The 27,263-nt window shown below is 38.2% G+C and overlaps 1 protein-coding gene across 10 annotated transcripts in view; it reads right to left on the reverse strand.

Moving 5' to 3' along the window:
- Positions 1-27,263, reverse strand: part of PCCA (propionyl-CoA carboxylase subunit alpha) — a 269,372-nt gene that overhangs the window by 39,465 nt on the left and 202,644 nt on the right. For all 10 annotated transcript variants that reach the window (XM_064408352.1, XM_064408356.1, XM_064408351.1 and 7 more), the window contains one exon: positions 18,149-18,202. In XM_064408352.1, the coding sequence (XP_064264422.1) occupies positions 18,149-18,202 (54 nt within the window). The remainder of the gene's footprint in view (positions 1-18,148; positions 18,203-27,263) is intronic.

The raw sequence follows: 27,263 nt of genomic DNA on the forward strand, positions 1-27,263 counted from the left end.
AGCAATGTGAGCAGAATCTGATCCTTAATATGCATATACCTTTGCAAAACCCTTTCAAGGGTATGGAAAAGAACCTTGAAATAACAGCAAAACCAGGTCATTACATCATTTTCAGACACCATTTATATCAGCTAGTGCCATCTCCAAGGTCCATAATAGAATGATTTTATTAATTCTCACAAAGTCTGATTTTGCATTCAGGCAGCCAACATGATTCTAAGTGACAATATCTCAACCTGGAAGTCAGCAAAACATAAAATAACATCAGTAGAATATTAAAAACTCCCACTGAGATAAATAGAAATATGAAGGTTCAGACAGAGCCAAATAGATTGGTGCTCACTTTCTACTCATTATGTGCTTTCAGCAAGCACAGTACAGGTTTATAATTTGACAGGGAAGAAATTATACTTTTTAGCTATTTTCCAGCCTGATTCTCTAAGGCTGCTCCTTCCTTTAAAGACAGCATAGTATTATTACCCATAAAACTATGACTACACAAAGAGCTCTGAACAGTGATGTCCATGTTGCGGGGATATATATTACTCTCTCAGAGTAAGCCCTGGGAGGAACACTGAAACCCAGGAGAAAAAGGAAAAGTTGGGGGAGGGAAGGGGAAATTGTTCTTTGACTTCTTCCTTACTTCAGAACTTATTTGTAGAATGGAGTCAAATGTCGCATCAGCAATTAAACTTTGACTTGTACTAGAGTAATATTGATGTAGAGTGAGTCCCAGAGCAGCACTGCCCAGCCCTGTGCTTGGGGTTAGCTCCAGTGCTAAACAGCACGTTGCTGACCGACACAGGAAATCCCTCTCCTGTTCCTTGAGTTGAACCAAAGGGCTGGCATAAAGAAATGTCCCAAGTATTAACAGCAACAAAAACTATGGGCTCAGAGTCAGATTTCAAAGGCATTTAGGTGCCTAACATGCATTAATTTTAGTGGGACTGAGCTGCCTCTGAAACTCTGGCCTTCAGTCTTCACTATTCTTAAGCCACTCCAGATCCTGTGGCTCTGTCAGGATGTAAAAGCAATTACACTTCACAACTTTGAATCCAACAATATATTTTGGAAATCATTCAAAGTACATGTTTTTTTAACATAAAGTTTCCTTGTCCAATAAAATACACTGAAATTTTAAATGCTTGGTATTTTCAGGTCTCCCTCCTTTTCTTTAGATTGAGGCCAGAAAATAGCAGTCTGGTGAAACCTCTGGCATCCAAATAAACTCTGTTTTCTTCCTTTAAGTAGAAGCAGCGTTTAATGGATAATCCTTTGACAAATACTTTATAAATAGTAAAATATACAATCTCAGGTTTACTGAACACTAATGTAATTGCTCCTGAACAGAGCCACTGCCCATAAAATCCTAATCCCCACAAAAACTAGTGCAGATGTTATAGTGTGTACAAAAATCAGATATTAGCATTTGAGGTGTCCATTCTCGTACAACTCCAAGATGAATTCAGCCAAACAAATACCAGCTTGGCTTGTAAAGGAATCCAGTGTAATGAAACACAGTGGAAATGAGAAAACCAAAGCCTCGTTTTTATTCACTAGGCAGGCGTGCATACAGTTGAGCGCACAAAATTGACCTGAGAATTTTTAATAAAAAGAAACACTGGTAGCTGTAATATCTAAACATGGGTAGCTCCAATATCTGTTAATGCCAGGCCATTTCAGGAACAATGCTCACACTGCACTGACAGTTGGTACGCCAACTGTTGAGAGCAGAAGCTGAAAGTCCTCACCACACCTGTGCCCATGTTTGAGTTGTCCCTTTCTCTGGTTCCAGCTTCCCAACATCAAAGTCCAGGGATGGAGCCTGTGAAAACTTCTCAGACAAATCTTTATCCCCCTTCCTTACTGAAGCTGCAGCAAGGAACAGGCTACGAACTTAGGTGCTGCCTTTTTTCCTCATTGGCTGGTTTAATAAAAAAGACCCTGGTTATCCCTGTGAAACTTGCCACAGTTCATACCAGTTCTTTTCAGTGAGTCTTGCCTTTAATATCTCCTGATATTACACAAAGAAATCACACAGAAAATATGTGTACTAGCTCTTTAAACACTTATTTTTCCTCACTAGAAAAGGTCAGTGGGCTAGCACATTAACCTCCTTCACAGAACAATACACACTGCCTCTCACAGGGAAGAGCAGAAATCTTATTATCTCTCAGGAGTACACTGCTTTCTGTCTAACCCTCTGAAGCAATATCCTTCTCTTCCCCAATGGAGTTTTTCCCTTGATGGCCTCTCAGACCTGCTTGTAGCTGGTTAACACTCCTGAAAAATCACTCCTTAGAAGAATAAGCCACCTCCCTTTAAGCACCTGCTTGAGTAATTTCAGGAAATTTGTTCCTGACTCAGGCTAATCCTTCCTGGCTAGTCATCTTCCCTTTCCTTCCCAATTCACTATTATCCTTTAATTGTTGATTTGATCTCTCATGTTCCAAGTCAGGCTCCCTCCTCACTCCTGTGCAGGACTGGTTCAACAGGAATCCCTAAGATGGTTAACATCTGATCAGCCTCATGTCATTTTATGAAGAAACCTCACCTCAGTATGAAAACAATGACAATAGTTTTGGTTAGAAAATACAAGGCTTTATTCTTCTTTTATGAAGGTACAAAATTGAAAAATTTATTGCTGCTTCTGTAACCTGAAAATTATTTAATGTTTTTACCCCTTTGCCCTCATTTAACTTTAGACACGAAATTTGCTGGGGGATGGAAGTTAAAAAAAATGTAGAGTAGCTGCATTTTCTTTCATCTTTCTTCTGGAATTCAAACAAAACTACCATGTGATAAATGGCCATTTGTGCCACAGATGTTAATGCAATACTAAATGAGATAAAAATCACCAATGAAGTTTGCAAGGCTCCCTGTGATGTATGGTCATCAGGCAACACAGACTGGCACAAACCTCAACTAATTTTACATATGCAACCAATACATGTTTCAATTATTAATGCCAATGTTCTCCTCACACACAATTGGGTTAATTAAATGCAACCACGACCACATTCAAACCTATACAAAAAAAATTAAATGGTCCCTAAAGCAAGTACTAGCAACATACAAGGGAAACATTTGAAATAAGTTCACAGATAATTTTACAATTTGTACTTGCAAGGTGGAGTACCTGTTACTGGCAGAACAGAGGGAGGGGCTGTTCAGCATACTAAAAGGAACAGTTTAAGCCATCATTTGGCTCAAGTCACAGCACATTCCAAGAAACCCATAAACAAAGACATGTGCAATGTTAACTTTCTCTTTTATGCTGACAGCTTTTTTCTCCCATATAATGACCTTCCTGCACAGTGTGTGTTACCATAAAAAGAAACAGAGCCCAGTAAAATTAGAGGAACTGCTTAATATCAAAACGTTTTATCTGAGGAAGACACCACTGCCAGTGTAAATATAAAAAAGCACAAGAATTAAAAAGTATTTGTTTTGCTGTCTCTTCTTTAAGTTTAGATTGTTCAAACAAACCTAGCTCAAGTTTTCAGTCACTCTGCACTAGATGGTCCTCCCAAAGGCTGAAATGCTACTCCAGAGAATGTGAACTTGGCTCCAATTTCAGACAATTTTCCTCTTCTTTTTCTGACAAAAAGTATTTGAACGCTTTGTCCGTAGCCAAGAATTTGGATATGAAAGGCACACCAGTAAACAAGTCACCAAAATGGGCCACTACTACACAGACTGTAGTGCATGCTTGTTTTGAAAAAAACCCTCCTCTGGCCCAAAGGACACTGTTTTATGCTAATGTGAAATTTTAGTTTGACTTTCTCTCTCTCATCTAAGTACAAAAGAAAAGCTACATGCATTTTTGATAGACAGAGCCTACGTTTGCTATTTTGTTTGTACAAAGAAAAGTAAAAAGGAAGAGAACATAAGAACCTCACAGCTAGTTGGCTTGGTAAAATGCTGCACCAAACCAAATTACTTTTTTACAGTTTTATTTGAACTACTACAGAGAACCAACAACCCTTATTCATAGCATTCATCTTTCTATCAGCATTCCCAGAATGAAAATTGAAACTTTAAGAATGTTATTGCTTTGTACCAAATGTTCACTAGCTTCTACCATGGCAACTATCCCACAAAACCCTAGCAGGACTAATCACAGTCCCCAAAGGTTTATTATCTTTTCTATCAGGGAGGCATTCAAATGCACTAAGGCTGCCTGGCAGCTAAGGCAGATATTGTCCTCACCCAAAAGAATTTTAATTTTAGCCTTGTACATTTGGTGAAAATACATTTCTGAAAACCAGAGAAAAGCTCACACCAGCTCCAGTGTGGAGCTTCTCGCTCCACAAAGAGGCACATATGAGAACTGAGCAATAATCCTGCAGTGCCAGGGAGACTTCGCTGAGCACGTCAGGAAAGTCTCCCCGAGCTGGCCAGAAACCCAAGGGAAGGAAATGAGAGTGATTATGTACAGCTGAGCAAGCACAGTGCAGAGACTCCTAAATCAGTGATATGGTGTTCACTGCTGGTGTTCTGTGGTAAAAATGTTTACCATCTGTGTTGCTCTCTCTTTGTTATGGACACTAATGGAGCCTTCAAACATAAAAGTGTGGGGGTGGGGAACAAAAACACAACGAAGCCAAAGTACTTGAAAATCACTTTTAACTGCTTATTACATAAGGAAATTCTGACACGAAATGAAAATGGATCAAAACCAAAACACGAGCACTTCCAGGCTGAGCTCAGGAGGGCTGCACAGCACTGGCTTACTCTGCTCTGGAGGTCTAGCTCTGAGCTATCAGGCACAGGCAAATCCTTTAGGTACTGAGAGATGGCTCTAGTTTGGACACCAGAGAGTGACGTTCACTCCCAAGGCTTTTAGGCCAACGCTGAGAGTGCCTGTGGCAGTGAGTTTCCTAGGAAGCACTACATTTCTACAATGTTTTTCTGCAGGGGAACTTCTCTGCTGCTGTCTCCTGCTGTTGAGAAGCCACAATGGCCTGGAGAGCATTACAGTCTGTAGTGAAGCCAAAAACTAATATATGCCATTCAGTTTGCAGTCTGTGCATAACACCAAGCATCTGACTTGCTCATGCTAGACATCTCACACTGTCATACATGAAAATTGGTGGAAATCACAGCCTTCAGCCTGACTTCCATCTCAGATGTGTTTTTACTCTGCTCATCAAAATTTATATACAGAAAATGAGTTCCAACAACCTGATATCTCCACTGCAACCTCAAGTAGTTGCCTTAATATGTCTTGTCACCGTCCCTCCCTCCCTCCCAACCCAGAAAGACACTGCAGGGAATCTATGGTAACAGGAGTCCACCCTGCTTCCTCCAAACCTAAGGAAGTGAGCTTGGCTCAGGCTCCCCTACCTCCATTCAACAACTAGCTATCGGGGTGCCTATTCTCCAGCCCTAGCACATCTTTGGCAGCCAGTGCCCAGTTTCAACATAGCTGTCAGTAATTTGAGACTAACTGCTCAACCCAGCATAGGCACACAAGCTGCACAAACACAAGATCATCTGTCAGTGAGAATAATCCTTTTCCAGATGAGGTGCTCCAGGTAAATTGTTACATCTCTCATGTTACTGATGCCAGTTCAAATATATTTCAGAACGGGAGTGGACTTTGTGAATCACAAACCAAGCCAGCAAGAAGAAAATCAGAAGCAGAACAGCAGTTTGTTTTCTCTACAGCTGGAGGGGCCTCCCAGCAGTCTCATGATGCTGAAAATGGTTTTGGAACCAATTAGTGCCAACTGCCACATGACCAAACTGAAACACCCCAAACACCACATGATTTGAAAATATTTCAAGAACTGGTGCAAAGGTGAAGAAGCTTCTGCAGCACTGACAGACACCTGAAAAGAATACAAATGAATCAGTTTTGGACTCAAAATTCACCACTGCGAATGCAGGGTCTGAGTAGAAGAACCACTAAGGGTGGATCATTGAGTGATAGGCTTTTGAAAACTCCTCCTGAATATAACACCACTACTGCACTCTGCTATATACCTATGTCTCCAGCACAAGTGTTTAGTCTTTTTCAGATTAGAAATGGAGCTTCTGACCTCTCCTCAACTGGATACTTCTCAGTGCAGTCACACAAGCTCTGGCAAAGAATGATTATTCTCTTCTACACTCAGCATTACCACAGACCTGGAATAGCTTGTCCTGACTTTTTCTTCATCTACATCACTTCTGTGTCACCGCCCGGTGCCCTGGGGACAGCCAAGAATTTGCAAATTGCTGAACACATTGTCAGGATATGGAGTTTATTGAGATATTCAAAAGCCAATTGGACACAGCCCTGACGAGCCTGCTCTCACTGACCGATTTGAAGGAGTGGGGGCTTTGCTTCAACCTCCAACATTCTATAGGAGCCATCTCTGCCCTCTCTGTGTGTAAGCATGTTTGTACAGCTACTCCACATGTAACACTTCAATTTTATTTGGCTCCTGAAGTTAAACTAGGAAACATTAATGTTCTGTGTTTTTATTTTGCCTGCAGCATAATTTTAAGGGTGGAGAAATTCACAGCCACTGCAGCATCTTGAGACACTTGTAACTTAGCAGAAGTTATATTTTCCTTTACAGGACACCCAAGTTCAGTTTGTGCCTGACAAAAGCCACCATTTGATACTGTAAGCAAGGCTATTTCCATTATCATGTATTCTCGTTCTCAGTCAATGCATCAAAATCAGGCTGTGGAACAAATGCCTGTCACAACGTAGCTGGGATCTTCTTGATGGAGTGTCCAGATCTGGCTTAGGTACAGTGAGCACATTGGGCTGTTCTGCTTGCTGAGTATTTGTTAAATGTTAACAGTGGGCTTGGAACTTGCAAGGCTAAGGGAGGGCTTCCCTGCAGCTCCTTTATAACTAAAAGACAAACCTAGGGAGAAAAAAAACAACAAAACAACAGAAATCCCTCACAAAAAAACAAGGAACGCCCAAAGACTTGTAACAGAACACTAATGTAAGTATTTTAAAACTCAAACATCTTTGTTTTTCTTCATATAAAAGCTGATGTCAAAGAAAGCAGCAAGTGAAAATTGCTTCTGAGGGCATGTCAAGAGAAGTTGCGCTAAGGCAGGGAGGAGTAGGAGTTATAGTGGAAACACAGGACATTACCACAGCTTTCCTACCCACTGGGCTTTTTAGCCTTGATTGAACATTCCTGTGGCCCACTCAGCACTGCTCTGCCATATGCACTGAAGGTCTTTGGCACAGGGGCAGTTTGTTTTCACTGTCCCTACAACAGTGTGGGCTTTCCTTTTCATCCACACTGCCCTGACCTCCCTTTTCTCTCTCCCTTCCCCTGATCAAACACCATTGGATGCAGGAAGAACCTTGTTGTGGTTCTGCTGCTCATAACACAATTTGCTGTGCGAATACTTCCTGTGCGCCCTGCCAACATGGCACCTCTCCAAGCCATGAGACTGGTGTTTGGGAGATGCTCACACAAAGCATGATACTTCCTACTACCACTATTCTGTCCTTCCTCTGCCTTGCTGTGGGCAAGGACTATAAACACCAAATAGCATGAATGAAACAAAGATGGAGACTGCCTGCTTGTACCAGGTGAGTGCTTGCAGCAGCATGGATTGCTGCCCTTCAGAAAAGCAGGGATGATGAACAGGATCTTTGTTAAAACATCATTCACATCATTTCTAATGTAGTTTACACAGAAGCGAATTTATATGAAACTTTAGTTGCATAAAAAAGTTAAATAAACTGTGTGTTCCTGCATGATAAATTACCCTGTTATTTGCAGAGAACTTTAAATGAACAGTGGGAAAAATTTTAAGCACTTCAAAATACAGATCTTACAGGCTATGAAGCAAATGAATAAACAAATGAACAATTTTTTTTTACAAGAGTCCCTGGTATTCCCTCCCCATCTAGAATCCTTATATGTTAACTCCAGTAGCTATATGTCAGATTAATACTATTATCTCTCTTCTCAACCCATGTATCTCTCTAGAGGGGAAAAAAACCCAAAATACAAGTATGTCTAAAAGAATCTGACACAGGAAATAAACAAGAGAAGTAATCTGAGAAAAGATGGAGAAGGTAAATATGGCAGAAGAAACAAAGAAAGGATTACTAGAAAGAGGAAATGAAATATCAATAAAAAGATTTGACATGGCATACAACAAAGTAATACAAGGCTTTAGTGATGAAAGCACTATCTTCAAGTAGAAAGCAATAAATTCTATCAAATGAGGCAACACAGAAGTGGACCATTTTAAAGACAGCATGGTTGAACACACATTCTGGAGTTCATGAAAGCATGCAGAACGAGGAGCTGAAACCAGTTTCAGTTAAGAGACAAATCTTAACACAATCAAGGGTGGGAACAAAAACATATGAAATCCACATAAAAGTCAACTGAATGCACGACAACAGCACTTGGAGCCCCACACTGGTTTCTGACCTGCTTCAAAGAACCATGCAGTCTGTTAAGTTTGACCTCTGACATGGTCGGAGAGTTGGTCTTTCCCTCAATTATGGTCCTAGCAGTAGAGATACTTTAGCTCAGAGACAGACAAGATGCAGTAAAACAGCCAAAAAATAGCCAAAAAATCAGAGTTATTCCATCTGTTTGTGGATTTAACTTATATCCTACTGTTTACTCATTGTTTGTCACATATTCTGTTGTTTTAACAATGGGAACGCAAAATTCACTAAGTAATCTCCTTATCTCAACCTAGGCTATAACCCACAGTAATTATGAGCAGTATGTAGCAATATTTTCACTATTTAGGACAGGAAGTAAAAAATACCAAATGCATCTAAAATTGCAATAGGGATTTGTGCAGACAGAAGGTAATTACACAAAGTGGACTTTGGCCAAGACTCTCAGAATATGAAGCAATCTCAGAATGTTGTGGAAATTACCATGGGATCTTTAATGATAAGTGGGCTAAATCTTCACTTAAATTGTCCTAAAAACATGCCTTCTCTGACAGCATATTGCTACAGAGTGACAGGACCATTGTATTCCAAAATTGGATAGGATGTCCAACACTACAGCACACAAGTGGAAAATCAAAAACAAACAAAAAAACCCCCAAAGCGCAGGCATTTAAAAAGCAGACCATGAGAAGACATCTCAAGTATTTCACGTGCACAGAATTATTTGCTTCCCCCTCTAATTTATTTCAGATTAGTACGAGATCCCTTATTTTAGGTCAGTGTTATGACAATGGAAGTATGCCAACTTAACCTTCATTTTCTTAATTAGCATTTAACAAGAAGCTTGTCCTCCTCTAGAAATATTTCCTTCCATAAGGAAGAATAACCTTGAACAGAAGACAAAGCTAAGCCAAGGAGAAGAGAAAAATGAAACTGAAGCTCCAAATATATTTACATGTCTTTAAAATATATTTATTTACATACCCTTAAAATGTAAATAAAATAGATCTCAGTAAAAAATTACTTCATCTCCCAGAAACAAGCAAAGCACTGTATCTGTATTCATAACTACTCTGGGGAAAACCAACCACAAAAAAAAAACTCCCTCTTTTACACATGCTCCCTACCATGGAGCATGTGCTCATGTAACTCTTTGTTTATCTAGTCTGGAGAAAAAATGCCATGAAAAAGCAATCACAAGGCAGATGGCTGGTTTCACTAATCTGACCCTATTTCTTCCAAGTAAATCTAGTCTACAACAGTGATGCCCCAAATAATCCACCATTCCTATAATACTTAGATTTGCATATTTAGGTTAGAAATGCCTGGCATGGCTGGATTAAGATTTCCCCCAGTAAAACAATGCTTTGTCATAAATTCTCCCCTAGAGACCATGCAGATTCTTAAGGTAGACATGTCCACACACTGAAAACGTGAGTGAAAACACACTCACAAAACATTCTCACCAAGGCTCATCCCCACAGGTGCAGTGCCTTTTACTCTGCTGAAACCTGACTGTATAGAGTGACAAATGCAGAGATTCTCTCTGTAGCCGCCCCCATGATAACAGATGACAAGATGCAGCACAAGCTTCATCTCTTGCTAATTAAACGAATCAATTAAGAGACTATTGTTGCAACTGTGTAACTGCTGTTCTATAGTGGCAATAACAACCCCACGGGGAGGTCTTTTACTACATTAAAATGCTGTCCTCCACAACTCCATTTGATATTATTAGAAACAGTTATTTGCGTCTTGCTGTCATATTAGTAGCAAAGGCAAATTATGGAAATATGCAGACCAGAATGGTCCCAGTATGAGATCAGGTTTGGTTTTCAACCTCCAAGGGAACAATTGCTGAAATTCCAAAGTTCCCTAAAGTTCTTTAATGGAACTGATAAATCTATCAGCACAGCATCCATTTAGATTCTAGGTAAGGGTCACATATTTGCATACTTTCCTGCTAAGCTGATACAATTCAACTAGATAAATTATCATATTAAGTTTACCCTCCTGAGTTAAACTGATGGAGTTCAAAATTGTTTTCGATGGTTGTCATTAATCGCTGTTACATCCTAAATGCTCACTTTGAAATCTAATTGTGCTGGTGTACCAAGGGTCATATTAATAGCATTTTTAATGTTAAATCTTTGTAAAACATGTTTGTTTTACTGATATTACCACTGAAGCCTATAAGACTAATGAGAAACAAAGTATATTTATTATCAATAAAAACTTCATTTAAAATTTACATTCAGAGACTTAAATTAGTTTTACTAACTTCATTATGCCTTTGTTTCATTAAGATTCCTGGTTAAGCATCTAAGTCATATAAATTAATACCTCCTAAACAGTTCTTGGGTATATGCCAAAGTTGCAGACACCAAAAGGCTGTTCAAAAACATGGGCTACATATATGTTTAGTAAACATCTTCATAAGAACATGCTCATCTTCACTATGAGGTAACAGTCTTCATACAGCTTTAAAAAAAAAACTTCTTTGGCCAAATTAAGCAATTAATAATTATTTCAATGGCAAATCATAGTCTATCAAAGTAAATCACTTGAGTTACACCTTTGGATAAACTGCCCACTTGTCTTCCAAGAAGTAACAGGCTAACCAACCCAGTTCAGTCCTTGTCTATAAAGTGTTACTGAGCTCAGTAATAAACTTGTCAAAAGTATGGAAAATCAAAAATCCTAACTTTTCCACTGCTTATTTCTAAGGGATGAGGGGCTTCATTTAGTACAAACAAAGACCAGTATACTACAAATAGCACACACACTTTCAGAATCCACCAACATTAAGGATGTTAATGGAAATCCTGACCTACTTGTGACATCATCACTTTTTTTCCTGCAAATTAAAACTTTAATTAACAACAGATAAAATACCAAAATAAAAAATGAATAAGCAAAAAGCAAAATATTATAATTTAAATGCAATAGCCTACTTCCAATCCTGGTTTCGTAAGAACACAATGCTTGCAATGCAGGTTTCTGCCTCTCAATCCCCATTCCCAGCTCCTTATCCAATTTGCACTATTTAAACTGCTGATCAATTTCAGCCAAATTAATTCAAAGGAAAGCTAAGTTCTTCTACATCATCTAACACAGCTATGTTTTCACAAGTTTTCTGAAGAGCACGGGCTCTTTGTTACAGAAACAAATCCAAAATCCATAGTCCAGCTGAGGGAAATTTGGCAGCAGCCAATCAGGTATCCAACAAGCACCTTCAGCTTCACCTCAGCACCATCACCTCTTGTTCAAGGAGATCTCAGGCAAAGACTACAAGTTGTCCCATGGGAACGTGTGTAACTTCTGGTTTCTTTTAAGTCACAGGAGCAAAATTCAGAGAGAACTCCAAGCACCTTCTTATTTCTCTTTCCAAAGAGCAAGATTTCCAAAAGTGTCTGATTATTTTGATTTTATGGACATGGCTTTTGGTAACACCAGTATTTCTAGATCACTCAGGTGTTTTTGAGTTTGCCCTCACTGGACAGTTTTAATACATTCACTATATCTTCTGCTTTAAAACATGCAAATGATATATAAGAGAATCGAAATGTGAACAGCATATGCAGCTGTGTGACTGCACCTGATCACTCACACCTCATGAACTGGAACAATTCTCACTACCGAGTCCTAATGATGGTCGCTACTTGCCCAAGTGAAATCCTTTCCACAGAATACTGGAGCACCTTGCTGCCAGTCTCAGGATTCTCATCATCCACATTGAAAAGGAAGCTATTGTTTTCAGAAACAACTGCATGTTTTTATTGTTGACACCTTTTGCACTACTGAAATGCCACTGATGATAGTTCTACTACTAGAAGCACTATGGTTCACAGTGCCTCCGAAAATGGATGAAAAGAAAATAAAACCTATACAACGGTACAATTCCCTTCAGATCAGCAGGGACCCTAATCTTAAAGCTTGTGAATAGGAAGAGTAAAAAAAAAAATTTAAAAAGACATTAGCTTGCAAAATAAACACCTACTGGCCTATATTTATTTTCTTGTGGTTAGTACTCTATATATTCCAATAAATACCACCTTTGTAACCTCTGCAGGTCTTCAACCAATGTTTGAAAGTCTGCATAAATCTTCAGTATCTAATTTCAGAAGTGTCGCATAGAGAAAGAAAAGCATAAAGAAAGAAAAGAACTTGTTAAGAACTGCAATGATTTCTAAGGGTGAAAGGAGCAGGTTGTTAAACATTTCCTATTGTGAGCTGAATCAGACTCATACGGCCAAAGCTTTATAAGAACACAGGGAGAAGGAGAAAAGGAGGAGGAAGCTGTCTGCTGATGAGATTATACACAGACTGCAGGGTTTCGGGACAATTTGTAAGCCTCAGTAATGGGACAAAAAGTTGTAAGTTTGCTGTTGAAGCAAAAGTAGGTAAGGAATGGAAGGAGGGAGCAAAAGGAAGAATCAGCACTGAGAAAAGTTAGTATACTGGCCTGTAGCTCCTAAGATTACCTTAGATACATAACTGAAATAAGAAAATACAGTAAGACAGGAGCAAAGGCAAAGGTTTTGAGGATTGCCTTTATGTAAAGCTCTCCATTTATCCCTGAACAGGATACAGAATGAATAACCTTGATTGCATACGGAATTTCCCTTTGCCAATTTTATCTGAAAGTAGCTAAAACCCAAAACTCATTAATACTGTGATTACTACTGCACTAGAATATATGCCAGCCACACTAAAAAGTATGCCAAGGGCTTGACAGAGACTGCTTTCATTAATCCAGTATTCTCAACCTAGAATTTGTAGATCTGGTTGCAGTGGTGGATCTCAGGATTATTTTAAGTTGGTCTGCAAAAAGGCTGAAGAAAAGGATTGTAGTATCAACAGGCTACTAGTAATCATAAGTGAGCACAAGCTACCACAGCAAAACTTCAAATATTTTGTAAATCAAAGGTGGCAAAAAGCACTCCATTGTTGATCAGTAATGGAGAAACCCCCAGTGAGATGCATGAATCAAGAAAACAGTGCCAGGAAACTCGGAAAGCACCTAAAGATGGCTTGACTCTTAAGCTCGAGTAATTCCAACCTGTTCCATGTAGGTTCCTATATTGTGTTCCTCTATATTGTTAAGTAATATACCGAGCAGTATGTCATGTATATGTTCTTCCATTGCTCCTCAGAGGAAAAAAAAATAGCTGCTTATATTTCTGCTGTGGTATTAGAGAAGATCAAAGAAACGGCATGAATGATGAGCAGAGGATATGGACCGTCTCTTTTGAAGAAAGTGATCCATTGGGTCAGCAGAGCATCACTGTCAAGCATGGCCTGCAGCCCAAAGCTGACAATGGCATTGGGACGTGATGGAGCCAGGCTGCTCATTATCTGAACATACACAACTTCTTTATTTCAAATTCTACACACAGTCTAGAATACGTTTAATGCTTGCACAATAATCTGCAGTTCTCTATATACTCGCAGCTCTCTTAGTGTTAAAGGCTGCCTGCCCAGACGCATTTCATTGCTGAAGTCCTGCTGAGAGGCCTGAATAACCAACAAATGACTGGGGCCAGCAGTGGGCCAGCCAAAAACATTCCTCTCACGTAAGAGAACAGAAGGTGGAACGAAAAGACAAAAGACACAACACAAAATGGAGGGTAATTAGAAAGACAGGAATGAAGGGTGGACTTTGGTCTTCTGAGTAGTCAAACTTCCAGTTTTTTTGAATTGCAGAGGCTGAAGCAGAAGCTCTGTGTATACATCTTAGCGTTTTTCTATAGATTTCATGTATCTATTTTATATGAACTTTACATCTAGAGAATAAATCCTGTGAGGAGCAGCTGAAGGAGCTGGAGTTATTTAGCCTGGACAGAAGGAGGTTCAGGGGGGACTTTCACACTCTCTGCAAATGCCTGAAAGGAGGTTGTAGCCAAGTGGGGATTGGTCTCTTTTCTCAGGTAACAAGCAATGAGAGAAAACTGCCTCAAGCTGCACCAGGGAATGTTTAGATTGGATATTTAAGAAAACTTCTTCATGGAAAAAGGTGTCAAACATTGAACAGGCTGCCCAGGAAAGTGGTGCAGTCACTGCCTCTGAAGGTATTTAAAAGATGTGTAGACATATCACTTGGGGACACTGTTTAGTGGTGGATTTGACAATGCTGGGTTAATAGTTGGAACTGATCATCCTGGAGATGTTTTTACCATCTAAACAACTCTGTAATTCTACATTTTTGACAAACCTACTTCTGTGAGCTGCCTACACACAGAGACACCCCATAAAGCATTGCTTCCTTACTTCCTGCACTCTTGCTTTTGGGCACAGTTTTGGATATTAATCTGAATCATGTACTATCTTGCTTCCTTTTTCATTGTACAATATATAGCACAACCAGATTACTTGTTGTTATGGTAATGCTATTAATAAATACATGATCTCAATAAATCTAGTGTGAAGTGGCAAAATAGCAGGACTCCATCAGCACACCATATCTAGTGACATTCATCAGAGGGGACAAAGGAGCAAAATCTCATGAAAAATCTCAATTACAGCAATAAATCAGGATCTCCTCTGCAATAATTTAGTGAGGACTAAAAATGCTATCCTCACAAGAAAATTAAACCAAACCAGTGCAATTTCCCATTCAACAACTATTTCTTACAGTTACAAGTTGCTTGCTCCTCAGGCAGAAACATCCTTGTACATCTTCCAAAAGCATGAGTCCCTATCATATCTGAGACTCACAACCCTCTATCAAAAAACAATTTGGAGAAAATGAGCTATCTAATGGCACTACAATTTGGAGAGAAGAGAAATGCTCAAGTAGCAATGAATTTCTACACATGATCAGAAACAAACAAAAGCATTATTACAAACCCATGTAGACCCCCAAGTGATGCTAACAGTATGCACTCAAAGCTATGATATCACTGGAGAAAGCGACATGATTTTCCTGTTCTCCTCTAAAATAACAGAAATATGCTGCTACACTAACACAAACATTCATCTTACTGTCCAGATGTTTACCATATGTTATGCAGCAAAATTCATATTATACTGTTGTCTTTCATCTGCAATGCAGTCTTCTCTGTCCTCCACCTAACTAACTGGAACAGCCAGGATATTTCTAATAGAGAAGCACAGCTTTCACTTCCCCTCAGACTGTCAGTTGCCTTCCTGAAGCAGGGGCTTGTGTTTTGTCAAAATTCAGCAGCAGAGCTCTTTCTACAGCCCAATGTCAAAAAATCAAGTGAAGCCATTTATTGAAGCTGATGCCATCCTGACAAGCCAGGCAAGCTGTGCTCCTTGCAAGCTGGTTCTAAAAATATATTCTGCTGGACAGGTCAGTGGTCTGTGCACTCCATAGCACAGTGCTGCCCGGTACCACTAGAGTGCCATCAACATTTGCCCTGATCAAAAGGAACACAGAATGCTCAGAGTTGTCCTTTATGTTTGCTACTAAAAAAAAAAAAAAAAAAAAAAAAAAAAAAGAGAGTAGAGAAGTAACTCTGCAAGCTGTTTATTATGTTGATAACAATGCATTACAATAATAATAATGAGCAATCAAGAGTCTTTTTCTACTAAATTTTCCTTTCAAACACTTCCTAAGTCAAATGCACTTAGCAAGGGTTTAATAAGAGATAAGTAATGGTGAACTCAAAATGTATTTCTGGAGCCTTCATTAAGATAACATTTTCTTTGTTGGAACATTTACATTTTGTGTGTGCACATATACACACATACAGACCATGTATCTATACGTGCAGCAATTTGTAGTGGATATAATTGTAGCTTCCCCCCATTACCTAAACTCAGCACATTAAGTTTAAATCAGAACAGTACAAGGATGTTAAATGAGCAAAGGACAAATGAAAAAGCAGGACTTAGGGGAAAGGAGGACAGTGGACTACAGGAACTGAGAGAAGTACAGGCACAGATTGAATTCTGTGGGAAAACTGGTATTGGAACAAACCCTGGGAAGCAGACTTCATTACTGTTTCTCTACCCTGATTGCTGAAGTTCTCTCTCTGGGTTTGATCAGCAAAACATGCATAATTTATATTAAATAAAAAAAAAATCTCAGAGTACTCAAGGCTTTTCTGTTTAGTCCTCCTGAGAATTTTAGTTGTAATCACAAACTTGATTTCCCCAAATAACTAGGATTCAATAAACACAAGTGAGCTAGTCAGTAATATCTAACATATATTACAATCCATTAGTTTATTTATCATCTTTTTTTAAACCCAAAAAGCATATCAATTCTATTCCCCCTTTTATAATTTTTGCTGTTGCACAAGGCCCAGAACATGAATCCTGTTCTGTAAGTGAGATTTCAGGGCACTTCTAACAAAAGAATACAAAATATTTTCATATCTAATTTGAACAATATTTTTTATATTAAAATCACTAAATACACAATCAGAACTTTCCCTCCTACAGCAGAAGAGAGAAATCAACTATAATCTAACCAGTATTATCAAGTTGCATTTGTGTTTATATCTTATCTACTTGCAGTAATTATTTTCTTCTCACACAAAGAACATCTGATCAGCCACCTAGCAGCAATCTGACATACACAGGTTGCTACCTCAGAGCTGAAGCATTATAAATACAATAGTGCAGAACAAAATTTCATTTTTGCTTCTTTATGCTACTGTTACTCTGGTTGTGATTAAGACAAATAAATATGCACACACAGAGATGTGTTTATAGAAGTAAAAAATAGTAGGGGCACTTTTCATTTCTAAAAACAAAGATGTAAGGTAAAAACATAAATGCAAGGTATTCTTGTTAAGTTTACCTTTACCATGTTACACCTTACCAACAATGGCTTCATAGGACTTGCAGGAGAGCTAATCACAAGTAGAATGAAAGCATGACCATATTCAATCTTAATCCACTTGTGTCCAAAACAAATAGCACACAAAGATGTCAGGACTAAATTCTAAATGGAATGTTTCATTCCTAGGCTTTTCACTGTTTGTATCACTACAGTGAAATCTATTGGCAGCAAGCAGGACAACTTACTTTGGAGGATACTTCAATTTTATTTCACTTTCAGAACTATTTTTAGATGCATATGGAACTTAGAAAAATCCAATGGCCGCATTTTAACCATGCAAATCACAGAACTGGAAGTTGCTTCAATCATGTGTATGTATATAAGCATCCATGACCTAACACAAAACCTGTATATTATACATGAGTGCTCCACAGAACAATTTCATAGAGTGAATTCTGTCTAACAATATAAAATCTGATTAGGGTTTTAGGCATACTTCTATCCAGCAAACAAAATCTGAGAGAACTACAGAGCCACCAAATTTGGTTAGAGTGAGAAAAGAACTTTGCATTACTAAACAGTTTTTCCTAAGGCAATTACTGGGATATCCACGCAGGATATAGGGGCATGTGATACGGTGAAGCAATAGAGATCAGAAAGTTCATGTGGTGAGGAAGAGTGGGATTGATCCTGATGTGCATCAAACCTCATCATATTGCAGTAAGCTTACAAATCTACAAGCAGTTACTTTTAGATTCCTTCTAAGTGAAATAGATGCAGACTTGAATCAATAGAAAGGTAGAACATAGATATTGTGCCCTGGAAGTTAACTTCAGATGGCCTACATTCACCTGCTAAACTCAAAATATTTACACATAATGCTGACCCCCATAACTACAAGTGTAAATGCACTAAAAGTGTAATTTAGCTACTTTCTGTTTATATTATATTCTTCTACAAATTTAACTCTTGTCAATATTCAGTTATTACATGCTTACCACTGTGCCTAGAAACTGAATGCTGGTCTCTCCAGAGGCATTCCGAGAAATCCGCTGAAAAACACAAATGTAAGTATTAATTAAAGCAGCTCAAAATTTGTAACCATTCCATTTTCTTTGTCACATCACTGTAAAGTAATCAAAAATATTTTAATATATAAATATATGCATTAAACAGATAAAATAATTTCCTTCAACAGAAGTACTAGAAGTCTAAATCATACTTCATCTCAGGTTTTGGTTTTAGTTCAGTCAACTTAATAAAATTTATTTTTGAAGGACAATGAAGGCAAATATGGCCAAGTACAACACAGAGCAACCTTGTGCTCGAATGTCATGAATAATGAGGCTTCTGCCATCTCTGTGATTCTGTATTCCTGCTACTCACATTTAGTATTATCTTCATTCTCTCCTAATGAGAGACATTTTAATCTCTTTTTAAAATGCAAACCTCCAATGATGCTACTTTGAAAACAGAAAAAAAAATGACCTTATGAAATGTCTGGTCACCTACTGTGGTTCAGGAGTTGATTGAAGTTATTAAAGAGTCTTCAAATATTACATTGTCAGTAAGCCACAAGACAATGCAAGAGAAAATATATTACTGGTTTCACACAGTATTAAACATAATTTAAATATGCAAGACGTATAAATAATTCTTCCTGTGAATCGTTTTCTCCTTCAGTGTCAAAACGTTTTTCTCACATTTCGTTCCTGCTATCTAAGCTATGGCCCACATGGGTCCCAGCTGAAGGAACACAGCCCTCATTTTACACAGTGCCAAGTGTACATAAAAGTACTAGAGCACAAATCTAGGATGAGTATTATTGCAAAGAACTGCACAGAAGCCTTCAGCGTTTTAAAGTATAAAAATCGTAAGAACAGGGCTGCAAATAATCTTGAGAGATCTTCTAGCCTAAGACTCCCAGCAGAATCAAAACACACCAGTGCCATTCCCAAATGATGTGTTTCTAACTCATTCTCAAAATCTTTCAATTGCAAAAATATCACAACCTCCCTAAGCAATTTATCCCAGTGTTTTTCATCTTTACCATTAGGAAGTTTTTCCTAATATTTGATTAAAATAACCCTTACTTCAAACTCTATTACTCATATTAATTCTCATCTGTTTCACTACACACAGGAAACACAGATTATTCCCTTCCTTTCTACAGCTACCTCCAGGTATATGAAGAGCCCTAATCATGGCTCCCCTAAGTCTTGTCTTGTCCAGACCAAATGAGAAAGTGCTGCACCACAATAGCTAGATATCCCCCAAAACAATTTTAATAGCAATAAATTAAATCCTAATCCCTTTTCACTAATGGTGCATGTTCCTCAGCCACACTTTATGAAGTAATAATTACTACAGCCCAAACATGCTTATTTTTTGACTTAACAGGTCACACACTGACATTGCAATCTGTACAATCATAGGAAAACAAAGGGTGATGTGCCAGAGCCTGACATATTTCAACAATAATGATTAATGGAATGGAAAATATGGGAAATAAAATTTCATACAAAACCTGACGTTTACTTTTATAAAGGAAACAGGAATATACACTTTTCCCACAGTCTAGGATAAACACAATCAGGTTTTGGAAACCACAAAGAAGAACAAAGTACCGGCTGCCTACAATGAATGAACCACATGCCAAAACAAACAAGTCCCAACCACTTGATAAGCTGTCAGAAAATGGCAAGCTGAAAAAAATTAAAGGATTTAATTTCTTTTTTTGCTGGAATGCCCTCCACCCTCGTTAGAGTTCTGTCACTTATTGTGCTACCCTTTTGTCCGCTTTCAAGGGTCATTAGAGACCTTTTCATGTCCTAATAAAAATTCCATTTTTTTGGCTAATCTCCCTGTCACACAGAAAAACACAACTCAAAAAACAAAACAAAACAAAAAGAAAAATAGAGGCCCTTTTGTCATTTTCTTTAAAGACTTTCAGAGTAAAACCAGGTATCTTGACAACTTGACTTACTTTTCACAACTGAAAAGCAAATCATTAAAGTACTTCCTCACACAGATTTTCTTTACTTGCAGCCAAACAAGCTAGCATAGCAAAAACCAAGCCCTTGCAAAAATAATTTAATAACCACTTTAATGAAGCCAAATAAATATGTATATAAAGAAGGCACCTTCTAAAGCCTCAGCCTCAAGTCAAGACAAAGATATCAGCAGCATTTTTCCCACCCTTTCCCACCCTTACACTGTTGGAGCACACTGGTATCACTCTACAGCAGTTTCCCACTGCTACTGTTTGCTGTGTCCAAAAAAGCATTACATTCAGTGTCAATTACATTTAAAGTCAGTATAAGCACTAAAATCCATCTCTTACATTAACATCTGGAGGGATGAGGGTGGGGGAAGAATAATGAGGAAAGTGAAGAAAACAGTTAAGAAACAGAGGAGAAAAAGAAATTTCCCTTATGGGTGAATGTAAAAAACAAAGAATAAAGAAAGATAGAGAAATTCTCCAAGTCACAAAACATATGTTACAGCAAAACAAAAAAGAGAACTGCCAGGCTTTGAGAACTGTGTTACAAAAGAAGTCAGAACATTATCATAATTAATGTTTCAAATTACAGTAAATAAATTTCAGCTATTAGATGTGATTAGATTTTTCTGAAAAGAGTTATTTCTGTTCCACTGGCAGGCTTGTGTTTCTGGGATTTGTAAATGTAATTGATGTTTTCAAGCAAATGAAAGGACATGGTTAACAATTATTCTTTTATTTCCCACCTCTTTAGAAAAAGGACCAGTCTCCAGTTTCTCTTGTAAAGTTAGATATTTACATATTCTATACCTCATAATAGATGGTTTCATATTGCATGTGATAGCAGGAAAGTAATCAAATAGAGGTAACAATAGAGAATAGCTAATTATATGCATTGTCATTGCTCTCCTAATAAATTGCAAATTATTTGCTAGGAGGTTTACAGCAAAAAGGCAAGGGAAATTTATCATTTGTTCAAAGACAAAACACCCCCATGTGTTTACTTGCCAATACAGTAAAATTACATTGTTGACATAAATTATGCTATCTTAGATATAACCAATTTCTTATCTGGTTGATTCAGTGCACAGAGCTTCAGACTAACTTAATTAGTATCATGTGAGTTAAAAGTATATTTTTCTTTCCTTATGAGAAGTAACAAGCTAACTCAAATGTGAAAAAAAATCACAACTTCAAAAAATCCATCTGCAGTCTCAAAGCTGTCAAATGGGTGTGAGTGTTACATAAATATTATATGTATTTTTACACACACAGGTTACAGTATGCTATACTGCATATGCTATGTATATACAAACAAAATGCTTATGCACACATGTAAAAACAGAAAAGTGTATACAATCATACAAAACATGTTTGATTCTCCTCTATCTTGTGTATGCTATACCACAGTTATTTCATAAATAATCAGTTTAACCTGTAAATCCCAGTAAGTTACAAAAGGGTAGTGTGATATGACTTTATATTCTTCTGCTTTGCCATAGAAAATTATTTCCACTTAGTTGGGTATCAATGACGTATTCATTGTAAGATGCAGTAGGGTTACAATCAGCTTTGCATTAAGCCTGCAATGGATGAGCACTAGCAGATAAAATGATAACAACCTTTACAAGAAGAAGGATAAAGCAGCTCAAGAAAACATAAAATATACATTACTGAAAGACATTCTTAACTGGCATTATTAGACAACAAGATCTTAGAATATTTTCCACAAATCTTCTGGTCTCTAAGGCTCTCCAAGCTACTAGAAGGCAGCAGCTGCAGAAAAGGAACAATACAAAAACAAAGAAACTCTAACAGACCAATTTTTTTTGCTTTGTTTACAAATGAAAAAGTAATGATATCCCACAAATCCAGAATTAATTTGAACTAGCAAAGGCAATCAGATAAATAGATATACAACCTTCTCAAACACAATTATCTTGAACTACTATATACAGGCTTTATTTGCTGAAAGTAAAAGCTGGAGACCATTTCTTTTTTTTTTTTTCTGGAGACAGAAAACACACAGATTGTCACTCGGCCAATGTTTTCTGCAATTTTTTCAAGCTATGGCATTTCTATATTCCCAGCTGAAAAACGTGTAGCAAAGTACCAAACCAAAACCAAAATTACAAGCCCAGAAAATTTATGGATAGGCTGCAGATAAAATTTTGAGCAAAACACTGGTAGTTTCCCAGCATGCTGCTGTTTTTCAGAATGCAGAATTTCCTGCAGCCCAGCTCCTATCGCTTTGTTTCAACTACTCACTAACAAAAATTCTGAACATCTTTTGCCAGGAATTTCAAATGGAGGATTTTATGTTTTGGTGAATATTTATACATTCTTGAAAATTCCACCTAACAAAACACAGGCCAGAATTATCCCCAGATAGGTTTAATTAAAAAAAACCAAATTATTACCGCCATAAGGGAATCAGGGGGAAAAAACCACAGTCATTTACCTTGCAACGTTCTAACAGATTCATTTGCTAGTACTTAATCTATGAGATTTTTTTATACATGAGGGTGCTTGGATGTCTGGAAAGCTCCATCTTCCACCCATGTCACTCCTACCTTTGGAGTCCCGTGGTTGGGTCAGAAAGGAGGAAAAGCTGCAGAAGTAGCTGTGAAACCTTTAAATCATCCTCTCAATAAAAAGGGTGATGGATTTGACATTACCAGTCTCATTTTCCCTCTCCTTCTAGAAAGTAGAACTTCATTTCAGCACATTCAACTTGCTCACCCTCACAAGCCCTGCCACTTTGTGAATCACCCCACTTTTTCACAATTTAACATTCTGCACTGGTGGTGCCATCATTGTCTCCCCTTAGAGCATTAAACTACAGATGGGAAGTTAGCCTGATTTTGTGCACTGCTCTACCCTTAGCCATTACCAGTTTCAGTTCACACTTTATAGTAAAGGAAGCCTCAGTGAGTTGTTCTTCCTCAGGGCATGTCCACATTTCCCAGGTTCTTACAAGGGCAGCAATCATCCAGTGGGGAAAGAGATGATCAAGTGCTGTATGTGAAGTGTTTTGACTTGTAAAAGATGTCTGAGACTGATGTTAGTGGCACTGTGCTGAAGCAGTCTTTCCCATTAAAAGGAATCCTGCTGAAATACTGGCCTCCCCTGGCACCTGTTGCAAGCTACCTCAGACCCTTTCCAGGGACTAAAAGGAACCTGTTCCCAAACAGTACAAATATAGATGTTAAATACAGGGTGAGTGACTTACAAGGCATCAATCCACACAGATAATTGTGCAGGTGCAGTTTCTAAGAGGCTGAGGAACCATATCACTACTTTTTAGTTCTCTTAATGCCTGGGATTCAATTGCAGTAGATGACTTGGGAATTTCTGTCCTCCCATAAACAGAAAAATAGAAACACAGATCCTTCCCAATATTTCTTTATGCGATATCCAATGTGACTGTTACTTGTTACTTCATTTTGCAAAGTTTTTTTAAATATTAAAACCACTGCAGGTATGCTATTACATATACAGAGAGTGCCTTGTAAATATGTTCATGTGTTTCTTTAATCCTCTGAGATAGGTAGGTGTTACAAAAAAGTAGATGAGAGGTTTTAAAGCTAACAAAAAAGAAACAATCAAAACAAAACAAACAAACAAACAAAAAAACCCCACACAATCCTGACTGCCCACCCCACCTCCACAGCAAATACTGTTTATCTGATGTTAGTAAAGAATTAATATAAAGGACATTTGCTTCAACACGAGATTTACAATAATAGAATAATTAGGCATTTAGTCTTCCCTGTGACTTTCTAATTTTTTGCTGTTACTACACTGAATCACAACGTGACTAGAACTTCTGGAAGCATTACCCTTGTTTTGGCATGCCATGGTACAGCCTGCTCCTATAAGGGGGGGGGGGGGGAAATCATGCAGTCAAAATGCTGCCATGTGATTCCAGATCTGATAATGTCTGTGACTGCCCTGAGAAAAATTCTTGACAGGATCCATAGCCCTTTCTCACTCTTCTGCCCCTCCTCTTCCTTCCCCTTTGCTCTCTGAATGTGCTACCATGTTCAAGAGAACCATTTCTCATCTTTCAGGGTTTAGATATCATAAATCTACAATGTCTGTCAGCGACTGAACACGATGCTTTGCTCCTTGGACACATACAGAATCCTTATAGTTATTCATCCTGAATATTGTTTGTCTTGAAAATGGATAGCTCCAAGAGGAAAAAAAATATGGCATAAGATACCATGACAACTAATGTTATTTGATTAGCATCTTGAGTAAGACAGGAATTGATTTAACATATCAGTTGATCACTCATTTCCTTCCTGAATGAAAAAAAGGAATTATATTCATTTTCATCAAAGAATTGGTAATGGTAGTGATGTGTACTTTTAGCTCTTCTGCTGTAGTTTCATGAGCTTTTATTCCCTTTAATTTTCCCCTTCCCTTCACATATTCTACATTTGAACCACAGACAAGAAATTTGTACCAGATTTGGCTAGGTTAGCATAACTGGAACAGGCTGAAAAAAAAAACAAACTAGGGAGTGAGCTACAGGTTAATCAATGTGGGCCATCAGGAATTCAGTGCTGGGGCTCACAGTGGCTTTTCTCAACCCAAAAGTACAGCTATGTGGATATAGGATAACCAAATGTCTGCAGATCATTCTGAGTCCCTCTTCTGGAGACAGCCTAGCAAGAATAATTTTGAAGTCATGGTTAAAGGACAACAGCAGAGTATGTGCAGTAATTGCACAGCACTAAAAAATGGACTGTCAAGCAGTCATGAACACTGCTCACTAAACCTTCCCGAAATAATTTTCAGGGGTTAAGAAAATGAATGTTCTGAGGTAATGGTACTTTAGATTGAAAACCTATATAATGTATCATATCATTATCACAGATTACATCTGAGATCTCAAAACAGCAAAATGAAAAAAAGGTAATTTTTCTTACAAAAGTAAAAAAATTACACATATGAAAAAAGTCTCTAAAGAGTTGTAGGAAATGAATACTTGGGCAAAGGCTTTGTTCTCCTGTCAGATATTTCCCTGGAACAAAGACTTCATAACCTACAGCATTCTCATTTCTTCTGTTATTATAGACCAAAATAATAATCTAAAGAAACATTGTATCAGAGAAGCACTTATATTTGTCATACCCCAGGATGCAGAATATACTACTCCTGCTGCAATTGTTGATGCAATAAATAAATTAAATGAAAAAATAAGTGATGCCACCACCAAATTCCCTTTAACACTAAGTAGAGAAAGCTCCCCTGATAAATCTTCATCTATTTCATTCACAAAAACACTTGAAGCTTGAGACTGATGATTTCAGCTTTACAGGATCATGTTCTTGTTTAGCAACTCCATTACTCTCTTAATTACACCTTGCTGTGACTGATAAAGGCCTCTTTACTGTAGAGTTTGGGATGCCCAACAGACACAGAACAGTTACGCTAGAAGGTTCCTCTGGAAATCAGGTAATCATGTTCCCTGTTCAAAGCAAGGCTAATGTCAAGGTGATACTGAACTGCTCAGGACCTTGTCCAGCTGAGTTCTCACTACATCCTACAGAGCTTCAGTTCATCAGTGGCTAATTCTCTGAAAGCCATGAAATACAAAAAAAAAGGAGGTACCACCAGTGCTACTGTAAAATTGCTTTGCTGAAGGGGCCAAAAGCCACCAACAGTTTTCCAGGGTCCAGGCAGAATGCCTACACTACCTCTACAGGGTAGAAGGTTTCATAACAGCAAGATAGCAGAGCTGTGGGCCCAGAAGTTTGGCAGTTAAAAGGCTGGGTGCATATGATGGAACTAATGGGGTTACAAAAGCATTGGCAAAGATGGTGACAAAAAATTCAAACTAAACCACTCTACGGTTCTGGTTCAGCATCTTTTGCTACTGGGAACGATCTGCAAGTAAAAGGTGTTTAAGGATGAGTTGAGTGTTTGATGGTGGGATCAATGAAGGCACAGCATTCAACAGCACTAAGCAATTGTAAAACTTGTCCATGTAGCATTGCCATAAAGCAGCCTCGAAATCTGAGTGGTTGGCAGGGTGGTTTTTGAAAACTTGCCCAAAAACCAGCAGTTGTTGCTTTGAGGATCTCCTCTTAGACTCATTTTTTTCTTGAGCAACCTGCTCACCCTGCTGATATCTGGTGTTCCTGTGCAGTGTCCCAGCAGAAGGTTGTCCCATGCAACCTGACTAGTAAGGACAGAGCTGCAGTTAGATCCAGCCCATCTACTGGACTCCATGGATTCCTTACCTTGAGGTCCCCTTAGATTCTAGTTCCCATGAGGAACACATGATGTTCAAACTCTATGGAAAAAGACAGCTTTTTCCTTCCTTCCACCTGCTCCTCAGTTCATACGGGGAGACAGAAAAGGTCATAGACAACTTCTGTGGGCACAGGGCTCACTGAAATACAGCTTACTTGTATATGGGAGGAAAGACAGAGAAGTAAAAATGCCCCCAAAATATGTAAAATTGTCCCATAATATGCCTCATTTATTCATTTATTTTTATTCTAAATATTTCCTAGAAGGTTATATCACATTCAAATCCTGTTTTACATATATATGAGTACTTTAAACGTGCATTTGCAATTAAATAAAACCCAATCCCCTCAAATCTGAGGCAGGTATATTGCAACTATATTCCTATAGTTCTTTGATTTTCAGCAAAGTCCAAATTCATAATAGCTAGGTGTAAGTCAAATTCTGAGCCACTAACATCTTTTGAAACAAGTATGGGAAACCATTTTGGTGAAGTATTTCTGTACAAGAAAATGTCATTTGCTTCCTGAACAAAATCCTACACTTCAGGATGTGTTAAATTCACCCTCGCCAAATTAGAGGTAGAGTTTAGTCATAAGCACAGAAAATGCTGAGAAACTGGGATTAACTGAGAAACTGCTAAAAACAGCCACAAAAAATCGCCCATGATGAAATCTGAGTCCTACAAGAAATGCCATGGGGTCTGCCCACACCCCCATCCCTGGAAACTGTATCTCAGAAGTCTCTTGTTCAAATGATCCCAAGTTTTCAGTACTTCATCACTTTGTATAACATGCTATGGATTTCACAGTAACCCAAAGCAGCACAATGATTTCAGAGCCCTT

Source organism: Passer domesticus, chromosome 2 (assembly GCF_036417665.1).
Source record: "Passer domesticus isolate bPasDom1 chromosome 2, bPasDom1.hap1, whole genome shotgun sequence".
Classification (NCBI taxonomy): domain Eukaryota; kingdom Metazoa; phylum Chordata; class Aves; order Passeriformes; family Passeridae; genus Passer; species Passer domesticus.